Source organism: Callithrix jacchus, chromosome 11, assembly GCF_049354715.1.
Source record: "Callithrix jacchus isolate 240 chromosome 11, calJac240_pri, whole genome shotgun sequence".
NCBI classification, from domain to species: Eukaryota; Metazoa; Chordata; class Mammalia; order Primates; family Cebidae; genus Callithrix; species Callithrix jacchus.
In genome coordinates, this window is record NC_133512.1 from 115,810,728 (window position 1) to 115,830,806 (window position 20,079).

Sequence of the window (20,079 nt, forward strand, 5' to 3'; positions counted from 1 at the left end):
TGGATGTAACATGCCGTTGGGTTTTGGCTGTATCTTTTGATTGGGGGATTTAGTCGATTTAAATTTAGGGTTACTGCCATTGATGTTAACTGGCTGTTTTATCCATTCGTTGGTGTAAATTCTTCTTTATGTTGGTGCTCTTTACTTTTTGGTGTATTTTTAGAAAGGCTAATACTGGTTGTTTCTTTCTGTGTGTAATGCTTCTTTCAGAAGCTCTTGTACAGCAGGCCTGGTGGTAATAAAATCTCTGAGTTCTTGCTTGTTCATAAAAGATTTTATTTTTCCTTCAGTTGTGAAGTTTAGTTTGGCTGGATATGAAATTCTGGGCTGAAGGTTCTGTTCTTTGAGGATGTTGACTATTGGCCCCCACTCTCTTCTGGCTTGTAGAGTTTCTGCTGAGAGATCTGCTGTAAGTCTGATAGGCTTGCCTTTGTGGGTAACTTGACCTTTCTCTCTGGCTGCCCTTAGTATTTTCTCCTTCGTTTCAACCCTGGTGAATCTAACGATTATGTGCCTTGGGGTTGCTCTTCTTGAGGAATATCTTTGTGGTGTTCTCTGTATTACCTGGGGTTGAATATTGACCTGCTTTGCTAGTTTAGGAAAATTTTCCTGAATAATATCCTGAAGCGTATTTTCTAGCTTGGATTCATTCTCTCCATCGCATTCAGGTACACTTATCAAACGTAAATTTGGTCTTTTCACATAGTCCCACATTTCTTGAAGACTTTGCTCAGTCCTTTTTATCCTTTTTTCTCTAATCCTTTCTTCACGTTTTATTTCATTAAGTTGGACTTTGACCTCTGATATCCCTTCTTCTGCTTGAACAATTTGAGTGTTTAAACCTGTGCATACTTCTCGGAGTTCCTGTATTGTATTATTCAGTTCCATTAATTCACTCATACTCCTCTCTAAGTTGTCTATTCTCAATAGGATTTCATCAAACCTTTTTTCAAAGTTCCTAGTTTCTTTACGTTGGGCTACAACATGTTCTTTTAACTCACCGAAGTTTGTTATTATCCATTCCTTGAAGAGTACTTCTGTCATTGGGATGCGCTCGTTCTCCATCAAGCCTTGTTCCATTGTCGATGTGGAACTGTGATCATCTTTAGAGGGAGAGGCGTTCTGACTTTGAGTATTCTCAGCTTTTTTACGCTGGTTTCTTCCCGTCATTGTAAATTTATCCTCCTGTCATCTTTGAATTTACCAACTTTCAGATTAGGTCTCTTGAGTGGGTGTCCAGGTTGTTAGTTCCCAGGGCCAGAGCAGCGGCGTTAAAACTGATGGTGCTTTTCTGCCCAGGATTCTCCTGTCTAGCTTCCTTCTTGTGTCTGTAGTAGGTGACTCTGCCTTCCCAGGGCTCCAAACCTCGGTCAGAATGGGAACCGGTCCCGTTTACTCTGTGCCGAGCGCTGCCGTGCCGAGGTGCCATCACAGCCGCTGCACAGGGCTCTGGTGTTGTGCTGGGGACCTGTGCAGGTCCTCCAAACCTGTTTACTCTGCTCCGAGAGCTGCCGCGCGGAGGTGCTGGCGGAACCGCTGCGCTGGCCACGAGAGTCATGCTGGCGACCCATATGTTTCCTCCACTGGGGATCTTCTGCTCCGTGAGAGACCAGAATTTGTCTGAAAGTGTGGCGTCCTCTAGTTCTCCACGCCTTCACTGAGAGCTGCAATCCCAGGATGTTAGCGATCGGCCATCTTGGATCGTCCTGGGGACTACAGTTCTATCACGCCTTCCCTACTCCTGATTCTGCTGTATCAATGAACTCTTAATCTACTTCTTCAGTTGTTATACTAGTTACTATAATGGTATGGAGACTGAACTCCCTATATATATCCCTACATATATAGATAAATAATTATGAAGCCCTAGTCACATGGCCCTCAAAAAAGATTAGTTTAAGAACAGTATGGAACCCAATTTTGGCTAATGAAACATGAGGAATCTTCTGGGAGACTTCTAGGCAATTCCTCCTTACTTCTAAAGACACATTCAGAGAAGAAAAATCTACTTTTAGTCCTCTGGAATATCTGCATGCAGTGTATACAGATGTTAAAGCCAATCTGTCGAAGTACAAGAATGAAATCAATTCTATAATGATGACACAGCCGAGAGAAAGAAATGATCGCTGAGTCAAGCAACCATGAAATCCACCTTACCTCTGGACTTCTTGCTATGTGCTACAATAACATTTCCTTACTTTCTAAGCTAGAAACCCTAGCTTTTACATACACCCAAATAGATCATAATTTATAAAGTTGCTTTTACTATAAATTCTGTCATGTGACTCAATTTAAAAGTCAAAAACTGTTTTCGGTGATTTATATATTCACAAGAGACCAAGCAGTTTAGAGCACTCTTCCTAATCTTTCTTTTCTGGGTAATTATGAAGCTCAGTTGTAACCAACCCTTTCAGCTTTCATGTCAGCTGGCTTCAACCAGAAACCTCCATCCTACAGACACACACACATCAAATTTCTTTTTTTCTTTGTCTTCGAGACTTCCCAAAATTCTTGCAAAAAATAAGTCAATAAATACTGTAAACATTAAAGCAAAGCAAAGGTTAAAAAAATATATTGCTTTTAGTACCTTGTTTTAATGTAAAAGAACTTCCTACAACTTTCACAAACTAAAAACAAAAAGTTCACACCTCTGCACCCCAAACAATCTCACCATGCTCCCTATTATTTCTAATTCTTGAAAATTCTTGCTAAGAAGGCCTTCTGCCTTGGTAGGCTTACTTTAGATATATAATTCAGCAAAAAACTCACTCTACTGAAACAATCATGACATTCTCACCTATAAAAATGTAACAGCATCCCTTACAGTGTTTGAAAATCTCAGAAACAAATTATTAAGAAATTTAAAGATGCCTGTGAACCATGTGAGTTCAAAAAGTTACTTCTGTTTAAAGAAGTCAGGCAGTGCTCATATTTCTGTAAGTCTATTTTTGACAAAAATCTAAAGCAAGAGATCAGAACAGTTAGATAAAATTAAAACCATCCAAAAGAAGTTTAAATATCACTAGGAGAAAGCACATTAACAAGTAGTTGTTAATAATTTTTAAGCTATTTAACTAGAATCTCCAGGTCCAGTATCACTTCATTTTTTTTCTATAATTATACTCTACTAAATACATTTCATAGAGTCCTCATTGAGCACAAGCTGTTCTTTTCTCCAGTAACAGTGGATACTCTCTTAAAAGAACACATGATGGCCCAGCCTAATGGCTGACAACTGTAATTCCAGCATTTTGGGAGGCTAAGGCAGGAGGATCATTCAAGGCCAGGAGTTCAAAACCAACTTGGGCAACACAGAGACCCTGCCTACACACACATGCATGCACACACACAACATGATTTTAAGATGAGACTTAGAACGCTTTTTCCAAAAGGAGAAAAAAAAAGTTCACATCTTTTGCCCAGAATTAAAAACAAACAAACAAAAAATATCCACATAGATTATAATACGGCTGTCTAGTTGAAGGTATTTATATTTGATAAACTCAATCTTTTATCAAATTTGGTATTTCACCAAAATAGAGATTACATACAAAAGAAATAATTTAAAATGCATTTATAGTTAAGTAACTTATAGAGCACAATCCTTTTTGACCATTCACGAATAATGATTTTTTAAGAATTTTTAAGAAACTAATTTCATCAGTTTGTTTAAATTCTGAAAAAGAGAACAATATTATACCAGTGATAACACGATAATAAGAACATCGAACCAATAAATATTTACTAAAACAGTAAAGTTTAGAGATGCAGAGTATGGATTTTGGCACCAGACTACCTGAATTCAAATCTTAGCCCTGTTACTCCCTAAATACATGGTCTTAAGCAAATTAATCATTCTGATATATCAAATGGAGATAACAACAATACTTACCCTAGAAGATAAGTATAAAAATTAAATAAATTCATGTAGTCAAAGGCCTTGGAGAATAGATGGCACATTGTCAAGCTCTCAATATGTTACTGATGATGATGATGATGATGACGATGACGACGATAATGATGTAGTGTTTGGAAATGTACTTGGCAGAAAATTAATCTTTTGCATACAAAATGAGAATTATAGCACCAAGGCAAATAGGAGTTAAGAGGAGGAAAGAGTGATTCTGTGAGAATATATCAAAAGAAGATACTTTGGAAGAGCTGGCTTTGAAAAATGCGCTGGAACTGAATTATATGAAAAGGAAAGTAATAGGAAAGAGAATACAGCATAAACAAAGGCACAAAGGAATAAATGAGCAAAAATGATGAAAAATAATGTTTCAGAAAGAGTTAGGCAGTTGGGAAAGGGGAAAAAAGAGTGAGATTTTGCATTATAAGCACTGCTAAGAAGAAACAGAATCTTAAAAGGGAAAGAAGATATTATAAGGAAAGCTCTTGCTATCCTGGAACACAGCTCTGCTCCTAACCAACAAAAAGCTTCTGAAATTAGAAAAAATGCACCAAATTCAAAGATTAATAATGTTAAAAAGAATCAACCCAGGAATTATGTCAAGATATAAAAAGGAAAAGAAAGAAATTTTTTAAAGTAGCAAATGAATTTGATTCAACAGAAAGATGCAGCCATGTAGATGAAAGTAGCCAAATACCTTTCCACAAATTAAAAAAACCAAGCAACTCTCTCTATAAAACATGAGCATAGATTACAGATATAAGCAGCTGGAAAGTAAAGATCTAAATAGTTGGAAAAGAAATGGTAAGACAACAAAAGGACACAGAAACTGAATGGTCAGAGATAAACATAGGAATAAAAAAACTGAAAATATCAGAGAACTGAAGGTCAGAGTATAACAAAGAGACATTAAAAATAATATAGTAGTGGAAATGAGATAGTTTAGAGAAGCTTAAAATATTAAACAGAAATATGCAGTTAAAAAAGATAAAGGAGAAAATCAAAGAAATTATAGACTGACAAAGGCAACATATATTTAATTAAAAGAAAACCAAAATAGACAATAGTTAACAGGGCTGCCACACTGGAGTTTCAGACTTGAAATGTTAATGTAACTACAAAATAATCTAAAACAAATATAAAATATTTAAACAGCAGAGGGAAAAAGATTATATTTAAAAAACCAGCAGTTGAAAATGACAGCACATCTCTCAATAGCAACAATGGAAGCTGGTTAATAACAGTGGAATGATAATCAAAATGTATTTCAAGAAAATAAGTGCCAATCTGGAATCCTGTATCTAGCAAAAATACCCTCCCAGAAAGCAGACAAAATTTTCAGGCCAGCAATTCTGACAGAGTTGAACTGCATTATAGAAGAAAGTCTAAAGGATGGGCTTATGGCACAGGGAATGAACATAATCCTAGATATATGATTAAAGATGTAAATGATAATAAAGAAAAAAAATCAGTAAATAGTTGGATAAAATCAATAAACAATTGCTATATAAAATATGACTAATATTTTATAGGGTCTTTGAACATGGCATCAAAATAAATGACAACAGAGCAATTGACAACAGTAGAACAACAAATTTAAGGTGAGACTATCAAGCTAAAAGTCTACTAAACCCACACATGGGAAGAGAGAAAAGGCACTGATCAATTTTGTTACGGCAATCATAAATACCTGTTGCAATTTCTAAACTCACCACAAGTTAAATGATTTATTAATAAAATAAAAATTTCTTCAAATAAGTTTATTTAAATAAAATTTATGAGATATTTCTCTTAAAAGGGATAAAGGTTGAAAAGATGGGAAAGATATGCCATACAAATAAAAAATGAAAACAGATCTTAATACAATTTAAACCTTAATGCAAAAATATGTTGAGATACAAGTGTACTTCATAATAAAAGATTTAATTCAAAATAATTTAAAATGTGTTAGCCACTAAAAACATGGCATCAAAATGTGTAAAGTAAAACTGGCCCAACTGTAAGAGGCATACAATTCCATAATCATAGTGGAAAGTGTTAACATCTTTCTCAGTAATTAAGAGAATCAGACAGAAAATTCCTATTGATAAAAAAGATTTGTGCAATATGTTGAGCAACTCTGATCAACTGAGCAGATATACAACACTGCTCCAACAACTAAAGAATTCACATTCTATTCAAATATATATGATATGTTTATAAAAATTGAATAAGCTGGGCTATACAGCAAGTCTCATTAAATTTTAAAGGACTGGAAACATACAGGATATGCACTGTGGCCCCTATGCAATTATGCCAGAAACCACTAACAAAGAAAACAACTAGTAAATCTCCACAAATTTGTAAATTAAAAACCACAGTTCTTCCAAAGAGCCATTTCATTTCATAATGAAACTGAACAAAAATAAAAATACTTCGAAACACAACTAAAGAACAAGAGGAGGAAATCTTATACATTTGGAAATGGAAATTTCCAAAGTCTGAAAACTAATGAGCTAAGCATCTAGCTTAAAAAGTTGTTATAAAAAGACAGCAAATTAATCTCAAAAAGAGACGGAAAACAGTAAACACAGAGTGTAAGTCATGGACACATGAAATAAGACGACAAAAGATGAACAAACCAAAAATTGATTCTCTCAGTAGACTAGTGAACTTGATAAACTTGTGCTATATATATATAAAATTCAAGGTAAGTAACAAAAAACGGGACATCTCAAGAAGTCCTGCAAACACTAAGCAGATAATAAGAAAATATTAGGTGTACCTTAATACCCATAAGTTTGAAATTTTGGATAAAATAGACAATTTCTAGGAAAATATCATTTAATAAAGCTGAACCAAACAAATAACAACTCTGATTAGTACTGTGATGTTTATAAAGAAATTAAATTGATAGGTAAAGATGCTCCCACCCATCAAATTTCAAGCACAGACGGCTTCACTATAAAGTGTTGTTTTTTTTTTAACCAAGTATACAATAAAGAAGTAATTAAGCTGGGCATAGTGGCTCACATCTGTAATTCTAGCACTTTGGGAGGCAGAGGCCAGGTGATCACTTGAGCCTAGGAGTTCAAGACCAACGTGGGCAACATGGCAAAAATCCTATCTCTAAAAAAAAATTAGGTGGGTGTGGTGGTGCATGCCTGTAGTCCCTGCTACCTGTGAAGTTAAGTAGAAGGATCACTTGAGCCCAGGGAGGTCAAGGCTGTAGTGAGCCGTGACTATGCCACTGCACTCCAGCTGGGGCAACAGAAAGAGACCGTGTCTCAAATTAAAAAAAAAAAAGAAGAAGAAGAAGAAGAGAAAAAGAGAGAGAAAAAACAAATAGCTCACACCTGTAATACCAGTGCTTTGGTAAGCTAATGTGGGTGGATCATTTGAGCAAGGAGTTTAAGACCAGCGTGGGTAACATGGCGAGACTAAATCTTCACATTTAAAAAAATTAGCCAGACATGGTAGCAGGCACAGATAGTTCCAGCTGCTCAGGAGGTCAGAGGATAACTTGAGCCCAGGAGTTAAAAGCTACAGTTAACTGATCATACCATGGTACTCCAGCCTGGGTGACCAAGAGAGACCCTGCTAATAAAACACAAAAACTTCCACATAAAAGTAACTCCAGGTCCAGCTGCCTTCACCAGCAAATTCTACCAGACTACTACTCACAAACACTTACAGATTCCTGCCTCATTCTATAAGGGTAGAACCACCCAAACGTAACAAAAGATACCAAAACGACATGCAATTTGTAAGAAAACTGTAGACAAAAATATCTTATATACAAATATATCCAAAAATACTTCATAAAAGTTTGGCAGATCAAATACAGTAACTGAAAAGAATAAGACACCATTATCAAGTAGGGTTTGTAACAGGCACACAAAATTGCTTCGAAAACAGAAAAGCGGGCAATCCCAAGATGGCCAAATAAGAGGCAACTCCGGAAAGCAGCTCCCAGAGAGAGAGATGCAGAGGTCAAGTGGTCTCCACAATTGCGAACGAAGTAAGAGGTTCATTTTGTGGGTCTGGTCAGACAGTGGGTATAAACTAAATATGGCAAGTTCCAGCAAGGTGGGGCACTGCCCCACCCAGAAGGAGCTTGCAACCAACCAGGGGGAACTCCCCCTCTGGGACTTCGGTTTGGATACAGCGCTCTACCCAAGCCCTCTACAACCCACAGAACAGGAGATCTTCACAGGGCTGAAAAGCCTTAGTGAGCTGCCTAAACAGGTCAAAACAGCAACTTTGGCCCTGGGGCTGTCAGCATAGCTCTAGGCAGAAGCACTGGCCAAGAAAGCTGAAAAACCTATGGGAGGAGCTAACCGCCCCCCAGTAAGAAGGGCAACGGAAGGCAGGGAAACAGCCCAACAGCAGGATGGGTCCTCTGCCGCAGCACAAAGCCCAGCAGGCCAAAAAACTCTCACTCCAGAGTCAGGCACCGAAAACATCAGAGAGACACCAGGAACGCTCCAGCTCGCGGCAGAAGGGAAGCCACCATTACAGAAACCGGCCTAATTTTCCTGAGTAAATAAAAGCGGCAGCAGCTCCACTGAATTTGTGGCAGCCCCACAGCGCCTCCGCAGGCAGGCACAGGAAAGGCTGCCTCCCCAAGCAGCTACCTTTGATGAAAACTATATAAATCCAAGAGATGAGGAGAAACCAGAGCAAGAATGAAACCATCAAAAACCAGAACGTCTCTCCCCGACTATGAGTTCATGACTCCTCACCAGCAAGGGAACAAAGCAGGACGGAGAACGAATTTGACAAACTGACAGAAGCAGGGTTCAGAAGGTTGGTAATAACAAACTTCCCTGAGTTAAAGGAACATGTTCTATCCCAATGCAAAGAAACTAAAAACCCTGAAAAAAGGTTAGATGAAATGCTAACTAGAATAACCAGCTTAGAGAAGAACCTAAATGACTTGATGGAGCTGAAAAACACTGCACAAGAACTTCATGAAGCATACACAAGTTTCAATAGCCGAATAGATCAAGCAGAAGAAAGGATATCAGAGATCAACTCAATGTAATAAAATGAGAAAGCAAGAAAAGAGAACAAAGGGTGAAAAGAAATGAACAAAGCCTTCAAGAAATACAGGATTATGTGACAAGACCTAATCTACGCCTGATCAGTGTACCGGAAGATGATGGGGAGAATGAATCCAAGCTGGAAAACACTCTTCAGGATATTATCTAGGAGAACTTCCCCAATCTAGCAAGGCAGGCCAACATTCAATTACAGGAAATATAGAGAACACCACAACAATACTCCTCTAGAAGAGCAACCCCAAGGCACATAATCATCAGGTTCACCAGGGTTGAAATAAGGAAAAAATACTAAGGGCAGCCAGAGAGAAAGGTCAGGTCACCCACAAAGGGAAGCACATCAGACTCACAGCGGATCTCCTGGCAGAAACCCTACAAGCCAGAAGAGAGTGGGAGCCAATATTCAACATCCTTAAAGAAAAGAACTTTCAACATAGAATTTCATATCCAGCAAAACTAAGCTTCATAAGTGAAGGAGAAATGAAATCCTTTATGGACAAGCAATTGCTGAAGGATTCTGTCACTACCAGATGTGCCCTGCAAGAGCTCCTGAAGGAAGCACTAAACACAGAAAGTAAAAACCAGTACCAGCCACTGCAGAAAAGAACCAAATGGTAAAGACCAATGATGCAATGAAGAAATTACATCAACCAAAAGGCAAAATAACCAACCAGTAATAAAATGGCAGGATCAAATTCACACATAACAGTATTAACCTTAAATGCGAATGGGCTAAATGCCCCAATCAAAAGACACAGACTGGTAAATTGGATAAAAAGCCAAGAACCATTGGTGTGCTGTATTCAGAAAACCCATCTCATGTGCAAAGACACACATAGATTCAAAATAAAGGGATAGAAAAAGATTTACCAAGCAAATGGGAGAGCAAAAAAAAGCAGGGGTGGCAATCCTAGTCTCTGATAAAACAGACTTTAAACCAACAAAAATCACAAGAGACAAAGAAGAGCATTACATAATGGTAAAAGGATCAATACAACAAGAAGAGCTAACGATCCTAAATATATACGCACCCAATACAGAAGCACCTAGATATACAAGGCAAGTCCTTACTGACCTACAAAGGAAGACTTTAACACTCCACTGTCAATATTAGACAGATCAACAAGACAAAATCAACAAGGAAATCCAGGACTTAAATGCAGATCTGGATGAAGTGAACTTAATAGACATTTACATAACTCTTAACCCCAAATCCACAGAATATACATTCTTCTCAGCACGACATCACCCTTACTCTAAAATCGACCACATAATTGGAAGTAAATCATTCCTCAGCAAATGCAAAAGAATGGAAATCATAACAAACAGTCTCTCAGACCACAGTGCAATCAAATTAGAACTCAAGATTAAAAAACTAACTGAAAACTGCACAATTTAATGGAAAATGAACAACTGGCTCCTAAATGTTGACTGGATAAATAATGAAATGAAGGCAGAAATAAAGATGTTCTTCAAAACCAGTAAGAACGAAGACACAACATACCAGAATCTTTGGGACACATTCAAAGCAGTGTCTACAGGGAAATTCATAGCAATAAATGCCCACATCAGAAGCAAGGAAAGGTCTAAAATCGACATCCTATCATCAAAATTGAAAGAATTAGAGGAGCAAGATCAAAAAAACTCAAAAGCTAGCAGAAGACAAGAAATAACTAAGATCAGAGCAGAACTGAAGGTGATAGAGAGACAAAAAAAACCTTCAAAAAATCAATAAATCCAGGAGCTGGTTTTTTGAAAAGATCAACAAAACAGACCACTAGCCAGACTAATAAAAAAGAAAAGAGAGAAGATTCAAATAGACGTAATAAAAAATGATAAAGGGGACATCACCACCGATTTCACAGAAATACAAACTACCATCAGAGATTACTGCAAACAACTCTATGCACACAAACCAGTAAATCTGGAAGAAATGGATAAATTCCTGGACACTTGCACTCTCCCAAGACTAAACCAGGAAGAAGTTGAATCCCTGAATAGAGCAATAACAAGGGCTGAAGTTGAGGCAGCAATTATTAGTCTACCAACTAAAAAAAGCCCAGGTTCAGACAGGTTTATAGCTGAAATCTACCGGACTTACAAAGAGGAGCTGGTACCATTGCTTCTGAAACTATTCCAAACCATACAAAAAGAGGGAATCCTCCCCAAATCATTTTATGAGACCAACATCATCCTAATACCAAAACTAGGCAGAGACACAACTAAAAAAGAAAACTTCAGGCCAATATCCATGATGAACATTGACACAAAAATCTTCAATAAAATACTGGCAAAGGGAATGCAACGCAAATAAAAAACCTTGATCACGATCAAGTAGGGTTCATCTCAGGGATGCAAGGATGGTTCAACATACACAAGTCAATAAATGTAATCGTCACATAAACAGAACTAAAGACAAAAAACACATGATTATCTCAATAGATGCAGAAAAGGCCTTTGACAAAATTAAACAGCCCTTTATGCTAAAAACTCTCAATAAACTAGGCATCGATGGTACATATCACAAAATAATAAAAGCTATTTACAACAAACCACAGCCAATATCATACAGAACGGGCAAAAACTGGAAGCATTCCCCTTGAAATCTGGCACAAGACAAGGACGCTCTCTCTCACCACTCCTATTCAATATAGTTTTGGAAGTTCTAGCCACGGCAATCAGACAAGAGAAAGAAAGAAAGGGTATTTGAATAGGAAGAGAGGAAGTCAAACTGTCTCTATTTGCAGATAACATAATTGTATATTTAGAAGACCCTACTGCCTCAGCCCAAAATCTCCTGAAACTGATAAGCAACTTCAGGAAAGTCTCAGGATACAAAATCCATGTGCAGAAATCACAAGCATTTCTATACACCAATAACAGACAAACAGAGAGCCAAATCAAAAGTGAACTCTCATTCACAATCTCTACAAAGAGAATAAAATACCTAGGAATACAACTAACAAAGGATGTAAAGGAGCTCTTCAAGGAGAACTACAAACCACTGCTCAATGAAATAAGAGAGGACACAAACAGATGGAAAAACATCCCATGCTCATGGTTGGGAAGAATCAACATCATGAAAATGGCCACACTGCCCATTGTAATTTATAGATTCAACACTATCCCTATCAAGTTACCAATGACCTTCACAGAACTTGAAAAAACCACTTTGAACTTCATATGGAACCAAAAGAGAGCCCGCATAGTCAAAACAATCCTAAGCAAAAAGAACAAAGCCAGAGGCATCACGCTGTCTGAATTCAAACTATACTACAAGGCCACAGTAATCAAAACAGCATAGTACTGGTACCAAAACAGAGACATATACCAATGGACTAGAACAGAGGCTCCAGAAGCAACACCACACATCTACAATCATCTGATCTTTGACAAACCTCACAAAAACAAGCAATGCGAAAAGGATTCCCTGTTTAATAAATGGTGTTGGGAAAACTGGCTAGCCATGTACAGAAAGCAGAAACTGGACCCCTTCCTGACACCTTACACAAAAATTAACTCCAGATGGATTGAAGATCTAAACATAAAACCTAACATCATAAAAACCCTAGAAGAAAACCTGGGCAAAACCATTCAGGACATAGGAGTAGGCAAGGACTTCATGACCAAAACACCATGGCAACAAAAGCCAAATAGACAAATGGAATCTAATTAAACTCCAGAGCTTCTGTACAGCAAAGGAAACAATCATTAGAGTCAACTAGCAACCAAGAGAATGGGAAAAATTTTTTGCAATCTACCCATCTGACAAAGGCCTAATATCCAGAATATACAAAGAACTAAAACAGATTTACAAGAAAAAAACAAACAAACCCATTCAAAAGTGGGCAAAGGATATGAACAGACGCTTTTCAAAAGAAGACATATATGAGGCCAACAAACATATGAAAAAATGCTCATCACTGGTCATTAGAGAAATGCAAATCAAAACCACATTGAGATACCATCTCACACCAGTTAGAACGGTGATCATTAAAAAATCTGGAGACAACAGATGCTGGAGAGGATGTGGAGAAACAGGAACACTTTTACACTGTTGGTGGGAGTATAAATTAGTTCAACCATTGTGGAAGACAGTGTGGCAATTCCTCAAGGACCTAGAAATAGAAATACCATTGGACCCAGCAATTCCATTACTGGGTATATACCCAAAGAACTATAAATTATTCTATCATAAAGACACATGCACATGTATGTTCATTGTGGCACTGTTTACAATAGCAAAGACCTGGAACCAACCCAAATGTCCATCATCGATAGACTGGATAAAGAAAATGTGGCACATATACAACATGGAATACTATGCAGCCATAAAAAACGATGAGTTCGTGTCCTTCATAGGGACATGAATGAATCTGGAAACCATCATTCTCAGCAAACTGACACAAGAACAGAAAACCAAACACTGTACCTTATCACTGATAGGCAGGTGTTGAACAATTAGAACACGTGGATACAGGGAGGGGAGCATCACACTGTGGTCAGTGGTGGGGGGTAGGGGAGGAACAGTGGGGGTGAGGAGGGATAATAAAAGAAGAAATAACAGATATAGGTGAAGTGAGGATGAAGGCAGCAAACCACCATGCCATGTATGTACCTATGCAACAATCCTGCATGATGTGCACATATACTCCAGAACCTAAATTACAATTAAAAAAAATAAAAGCAATTAAGATAATTCAATATACATATGCCTTTATAATGCTTTGCTTTACCATGGTTCACAGATACTTATTACAAATTGAAAAAAGTCCAGAGATGCCGTTTTTCCAACAGAATTTCTTCATTTTGATCTCTCTCACATTTCAGTAATTCTTGCAGTGTTTCAACCTTTTTCATTATTGTTACATCTATTGTTATAGTGACCTATGTTCAGTGATCTTTGATGTCAATAATGTAGTAACAGTTTTGAGGCACTATGAACCACACCCTTATAAGACAGGAACTTAATAAATGTGTGTGTTCTGATTACTCCATAAAGCAGCAGTTCCCCCATTTCTCTCCCTCTCTGTGGGTCTCCCTATTCCATGAGATGCAACAAGACTGAAATTAGGCCATTTAATAACTTTATCATGGCCTTTAAATGTTTAACACACATCTCTCACTTTAAATAAAAAACTAGAAATGATTAAACTTAGGAAGGAAGGCATATCAAAAGGCCAAGACAGGCTGAAAGTTGACCTCTTGCACTAAAGAATGAGAAGGAAAAGTTCTTAAAGGAAATTACAAGTGAACCCATGACTGATAAGAAAGCAAAACCGACTTATTGTTAATATGGAGACGGAGTGGTCTAGATAATCAGTCACGACACTTCCTTAAGCCAAAACTTAATCCAAACCATGGCCTTAAATCTCTTCAAGTGTATGAAAGCAGAGAGAAATCAGAAAACTACAAAAGTTGGAAGCTAGCAGAGGTTGGTTCACGAAGTTTAAAAAAAGAAGCCATCTCTATAACATAAAAGCACAAAGTGAAGCCACAAGTGCTGATGTATTATAGAAGCTGGAGCAAGTTATTAATATCTAGAAGATCTAGCTAAGATTATAAAGGCAACTACACTAAACAGATTTTCAATGTAGATAAAACAGTCCAATAGACTTCTATTGGAAGAAGGTGCCATCTAGAACTTTCATAGCTATAGAGAAGTCAATGCCTGGCTTCAAAGCTTCAAAAGATAGTGTGACTCCCTTGTAAGCAGCTAATGCAGCTGGTAACTTTAAGTGGAAGTCATGCTAATTTACTGTTTTTCAATTAGTCAATGCTAATTTACTATTCTGAAAAATCCTAGGGCCCTTAAGAATTAAGTTGAATCTACTCTGCCTGTGCTCTACAAATGGAGTAACAAAGCCTAGATGATAGCACATCTGTGTACAGAATGGTTTAATGAAAATTTTATGTCCATTGTTGAGACCTACTGCTCAGAAAAATAAGAAGATTTCTTTCAAAATATTACTGCTCATTTACAATGTACCTGGTCAACCAAGAGCTCTGATGGAAAAATACAGGGAGATAATGTTTTCATGCCTGCTAACACATATTCATTTTGCAGCCTATGGATCAAGGAGTCATTTAGACTTTCAAGAAAGTCTTATTTAAAAAACACATTTTGTAAGGCTATAGTTGCTATAGACAGTATTTCCTCTAACAAACCTGGGCAAAGTTAATTTTAAAACCTTCTGGAAAGGATTCACCATTCTAGATGCCATTCAAGATTCTTGGGAAGCAATCAAAATATCAACATTAACAAGAGTTAGGAAGAAGTTGATTCCACCCCTCATGGATGATATGGAGGGTTAAAGATTTCAGAAGTAGTAGTAACTGCAGGTGTGGTAGACATAGCAAGAGAACTAGAATTAGAAGTAGAGCCTGAAGCTGTGCCTGTACTACAATCTCATGATAAAACTTGAATGGATGAGAAATTGCTTCTCATGTGAAAGGAAGAGCCCATCGATGCAGCAAACTTCACTGTCTTATTTTAAGAAATTGCCACAATTGCACCAACCTTCAGCAATCACCATCCTTATCAGCCAGCAGTCATCAACACTAAGGCAAGACCCTTTACTAGCAAACAGATTATAACTCACCAAAGGCTCAGATAGTAAAGCATTTTTAAGTTAAGGTATGTCCATTTTTAAAAAAAGAAATAATGCTATTGTACCTTAGCAGACTACAGTAGAGTGGAAACATAACTTTTATATGCACAGGGAAAGCAAAAAAAATTTGTGTAACTTGCTTTACTGTGACATTCACTTCATTGCAGTACTCTGGAACCAAACCTGCAATATCTCCAAGATATGCCTACAACCCTGCACAATCCAAAAGATGAGAGTGGAGAGATTTTTTTAAAACAAGATAATACAAAAAGAAAGGAGCAGAGAAAGGTAGAGATTTCAAGTTGAAACTTTACGACTACCTTATTAAACTTTATCCTTCCCTTATCTCATAGAAGAAAATTTTTCTTTCTATAGCAAATAAGATAAGCTCAGCAAAAGAAGGTTTTCAGTACAGTCTCTACACGTTTGAGTACAATTTCCTGTCCCTAGGTGATTACTTTTGCCCATTATCACTGGATCTTGCAATGGCAAAGAGGAAGCAGCAATTATTGGTTCAATAATCACCTCTAATAAAATGAAATGTAAATACAGTGATGTTTCTAGACAAATAAAAAGTCTATTAGAGAAATAAATACAGCCTTACACTTTCTTAAAGTACAGACAATACTTAAAGATCATATTAAGTAATATACTAAAAATACTAAAAGTAGTTTTTATATCCTCCATTAAAAGAAGCTTGACAAAAATTCTTTTGATTCCCTAGATCTTCCTATTTAGCAGGAAGGAACTTCTTGTCCTTCTCTGCTATGTTTTTAGTAGAGCAGAAGCCAAAAAACTCTGCACTGTTTACTTCCTTATTTGTCCAACAAATCATCAATGAGGTCAGAAGCAAACTGAACATCCCTGAAAGGAATGTTTATTAACTAACAGGGTTCCAGGCCAGTTTACTGGTAGCATTTTAAAGGTTTAGTAAGAGATTAGTTATCATATGTGTTTTATTTGTTTATACTCCAAAATAATACTCAATTTCAAACATACCAATCATTTATTTGCAAGTATCACCATCAATGAAGTAAGCAATAACAATGTACAAGGCTTAGAAGCAGATTTGTCATATTTTAAAAAGTGAAGCTCAAAGCAATTCATTTTAAGTTAACTTTAACTCAAAGAAGGCAGTATGGGTCTGGTCTTTTTTTTAAGTTACCCAATATCTGATAAATATGAGTACCTAATAATAGATGATGATAACAGTGATAAAATGAAAATAATGAAAGCAAACCACTGAAAAATCTATTATTTCCCATTTCTTTCTATAAAGGATACACCTAATTCAATTCCTCAAGTTTTATATTGTGCAACTATTCTATTCTTTGTCACTATGAAAGTTTCTGTGAAGATTTAAAAAAAAAAAAAGGCACACTATAAGCAAGAGGCCCTTTTTATTTTAAATAACAAAACACACCAGACCTTAAATATTCAAATGTTACCCTCCAAAGCTACTACCCTAGGAGATTAATACACATGTTCAAATATTCACATTTCCAGATTACAGGCCACACAAGAAAATTGGCAATTATATGGCATTTACACCACAAGGAAGTTGTTTTCTTTTTTTTTTTTGAGACGGAGTTTCGCTCTTGTTACCCAGGCTGGAATGCAATGGTGCAATCTCGGCTCACCGCAACCTCCGCCTCCTGGGTTCAGGCAATTCTCCTGCCTCAGCCTCCTGAGTAGCTGGGATTACAGGCACGCGCCACCGTGCCCAGCTAATTTTTTGTAATTTTTAGTAGAGACGGGGTTTCACCATGTTGACCAGGATGGTCTCGATCTGTTGACCTCGTGATCCACCCGCCTCGGCCTCCCAAAGTGCTGGGATTACAGGCTTGAGCCACTGCGCCCGGCCTGGAAGTTGTTTTCAATACAAATCTTTTTGTTCATTATATATAATTGTTTAGTGATAATATTTTTAATTTAGCTAGCCCCCCTTCTCAAAATTACACTGTTAATGAATATTGGCTATCAATATCAAAATAGTATTTCTAACATGATTTAATGTTAGTTAATATCATTTGTAAGTGCATGGTTTCCCAAGATGATAACTTAAATTTATATGTGAGTTCAACTACATTTCATTTTTTTAGTCTCATTACATTATGGATCTATCTTACACGAAAGAAGTCCCTAATCCAAAGAGATAACAATCTTTAGCTGAGTAAAAAAAAGGAAAAAAATTAGAGTAATAACTGGCATAAGCCTATATTCTTTTTGAGAAAGTTTCCTGTATGTACTTGAAATTAACCTAATAACCAATCTAAGTTTCATACCATTTACAGCTTTTTCAATCAACTCTTCGCAAGCATCAAAATCACCCTTCAACACCAGCTTGTCATGAATATCCGTTAACATGGGATGTTCCAGGGCAATCCTGGTTTTCTTTTGTAGTGACTCAAAAGCTTCTGTATAGTTGTGTTGTCTAAAGTGTTTTAGGCAAAGGCGAATAGCTTCCTGTTCACGGTACTACTAGAACACAAGAGTAAGTATGAAAAGAAGAGATTTGGTTAGATGATACTGTAGGAAATAATAACAAGAGTAAAAACAACTAATCTACCCTGAGCATTTATTAATACTATGTGCCAAGCAGTGTACTAACCTGATTCATTACACATCATTATTTGGCTTGTTTAATGAGCAAAACTAAAGCTTGGCCTGTTGCAATAACTTGCCCAAGGTCACAAAGTATGTAGCCAAAAGTGATTAAACCAAAGCTAATCCCAGAGCCTCAACTTTGAAGAAAAGAAGCAGAATATCTATTTCTTAAACTCCACTTAAGATTGTAAAAATTATAACTCCTATAGCATCTATTAATCCCATTATAATGCAGGTACTGGGGGCACCAAAAAACATTAAATAATCCACATAAAGTATATTATGCTTTCTACTTTTGGTTTTTTTTTTTAAAAAACTATTACTTGAATGACAAGTATTACCAAGTATACAGGTATTTCAAATTTACAAACAGATATTATGACTCAAAAATCATCAAAAAGAGACTAAATTTAATCATTTTCTTTCGAGGTTTTTTGTTTTTGTTTTTGTTTTTGTTTTTTGAGACAGGGTCTTGCTCCATCTCCCAGGCTGGAGTGCAGTGACACAATCTCAGCTCACTGCAACCTCCACCTACCTCTGGGGTTCAAGCAATTCTTCTGCCTCAGCCTCCTGAGTAGCTGGGGTTACAGGCACACCTTACCATGCCCAGCTAATTTTTGTATTTTTAGTAGACATGGGGTTTTACCATGTTGGTCAGAATAGTCTCGAACTCCTGACCTCATGATCCACCTGCTGAGGACTCCCAAAGTCCTGGGATTACAGGCATAAGCCATTGCACCCAGCCCAATTTAACTGTTTTCTAAACCTGAACTACCTTATCTCTTAGGCAGCTATAAATTAGACAACATCTCAATTAACTGGAATCCAAAAGATAGGCACTTAGTTTATTAAAATTTTCCCCTAATAGGATAGATGCCAAAAATACAATCTTATAAAAAGGATTTTTAAAAAAGATCTCAACTTCAAGAATATGTTCTGGGATTACCCCAAAAATCCTAAGTATAGCACTATACAAACAAACAGATGACATGGAAATCTACATGATAATCAAACAACAATGACTTACTTATAAGCATTATTATTACCCTTTAATAAGGCAAGAAAATAAAGTAATGAGTTTAGGAAGATATATTTGAAACACAAATCAGTGATTCTATAGCTATTTTTACATGAATAGTTTCTTACTCTTGGCCTGTAAAAAAGATTTATCTACATAACTACTATGTAACAACATCTACTATAGTTATATTAAACAGCAGTATCTTTTAACCCTGTTGATTAGTTTAAATCACATCCACATCTTAAATTTTCCATTATGGTGCAAAACTATCCCGCCAAAAACTATGTTTTAAGTATTCATATCAATACAAGCAAAAAAACAAAATTCAGAGTCAAATGGAAATAATAATATAAAAGCAAACTGTGGAGTCCAATTGCCTGAGTTCATATATTGGCTTATACACTTTACAACTGTGTGACCCTAGGCAAACTATTTAATCTTTCTGTGCTTCATTTCTCCATCTATAAACTAATGTACCTGTCTATAATTTCATTTATACCTTCATTTCTCCATCTATAAACTAATGTACCATCTATAATCACTGTATCTGTCTCATACAGTGATAATGATTAAATGAGTGATGAGGATTGCTTAAAAGCTGGCAGACTGGAAATGCTTAATTAAATGTTAGCTTATTATTATTATTTTAAATATTTTTAATTATTCTCAATGAAGACAAGAGCTTGACACCACTCTCCTTTTATAGGCATTAAAGTCAGGATTTAAAATACAGTCCTACCTTGCTATACCAGTTGAGACAAGGTTGTACTACATCAGGATCATCAATGCCACTAAGTTCAACATACCAGATGCTAAAGTTAAAGCTGGGTCCCCAGGACAAGAGTGGAACTTTAAGAAGAAAAAAACAAAAAGAAGAAGAAAAATATT

The 20,079-nt window shown here is 36.6% G+C and overlaps 1 protein-coding gene across 20 annotated transcripts in view; it reads right to left on the minus strand.

Moving 5' to 3' along the window:
* The window catches only part of MKLN1 (muskelin 1), a 414,912-nt gene that overhangs the window by 85,773 nt on the left and 309,060 nt on the right, over positions 1-20,079 (minus strand). For all 20 annotated transcript variants that reach the window (XM_009003056.5, XM_078343745.1, XM_078343736.1 and 17 more), the window contains 2 exons: positions 19,931-20,040; positions 17,849-18,041 (listed from right to left, as the gene is read on the minus strand). In XM_009003056.5, coding sequence (XP_009001304.1) covers positions 17,849-18,041; positions 19,931-20,040 — 303 coding nt within the window. The remainder of the gene's footprint in view (positions 1-17,848; positions 18,042-19,930; positions 20,041-20,079) is intronic.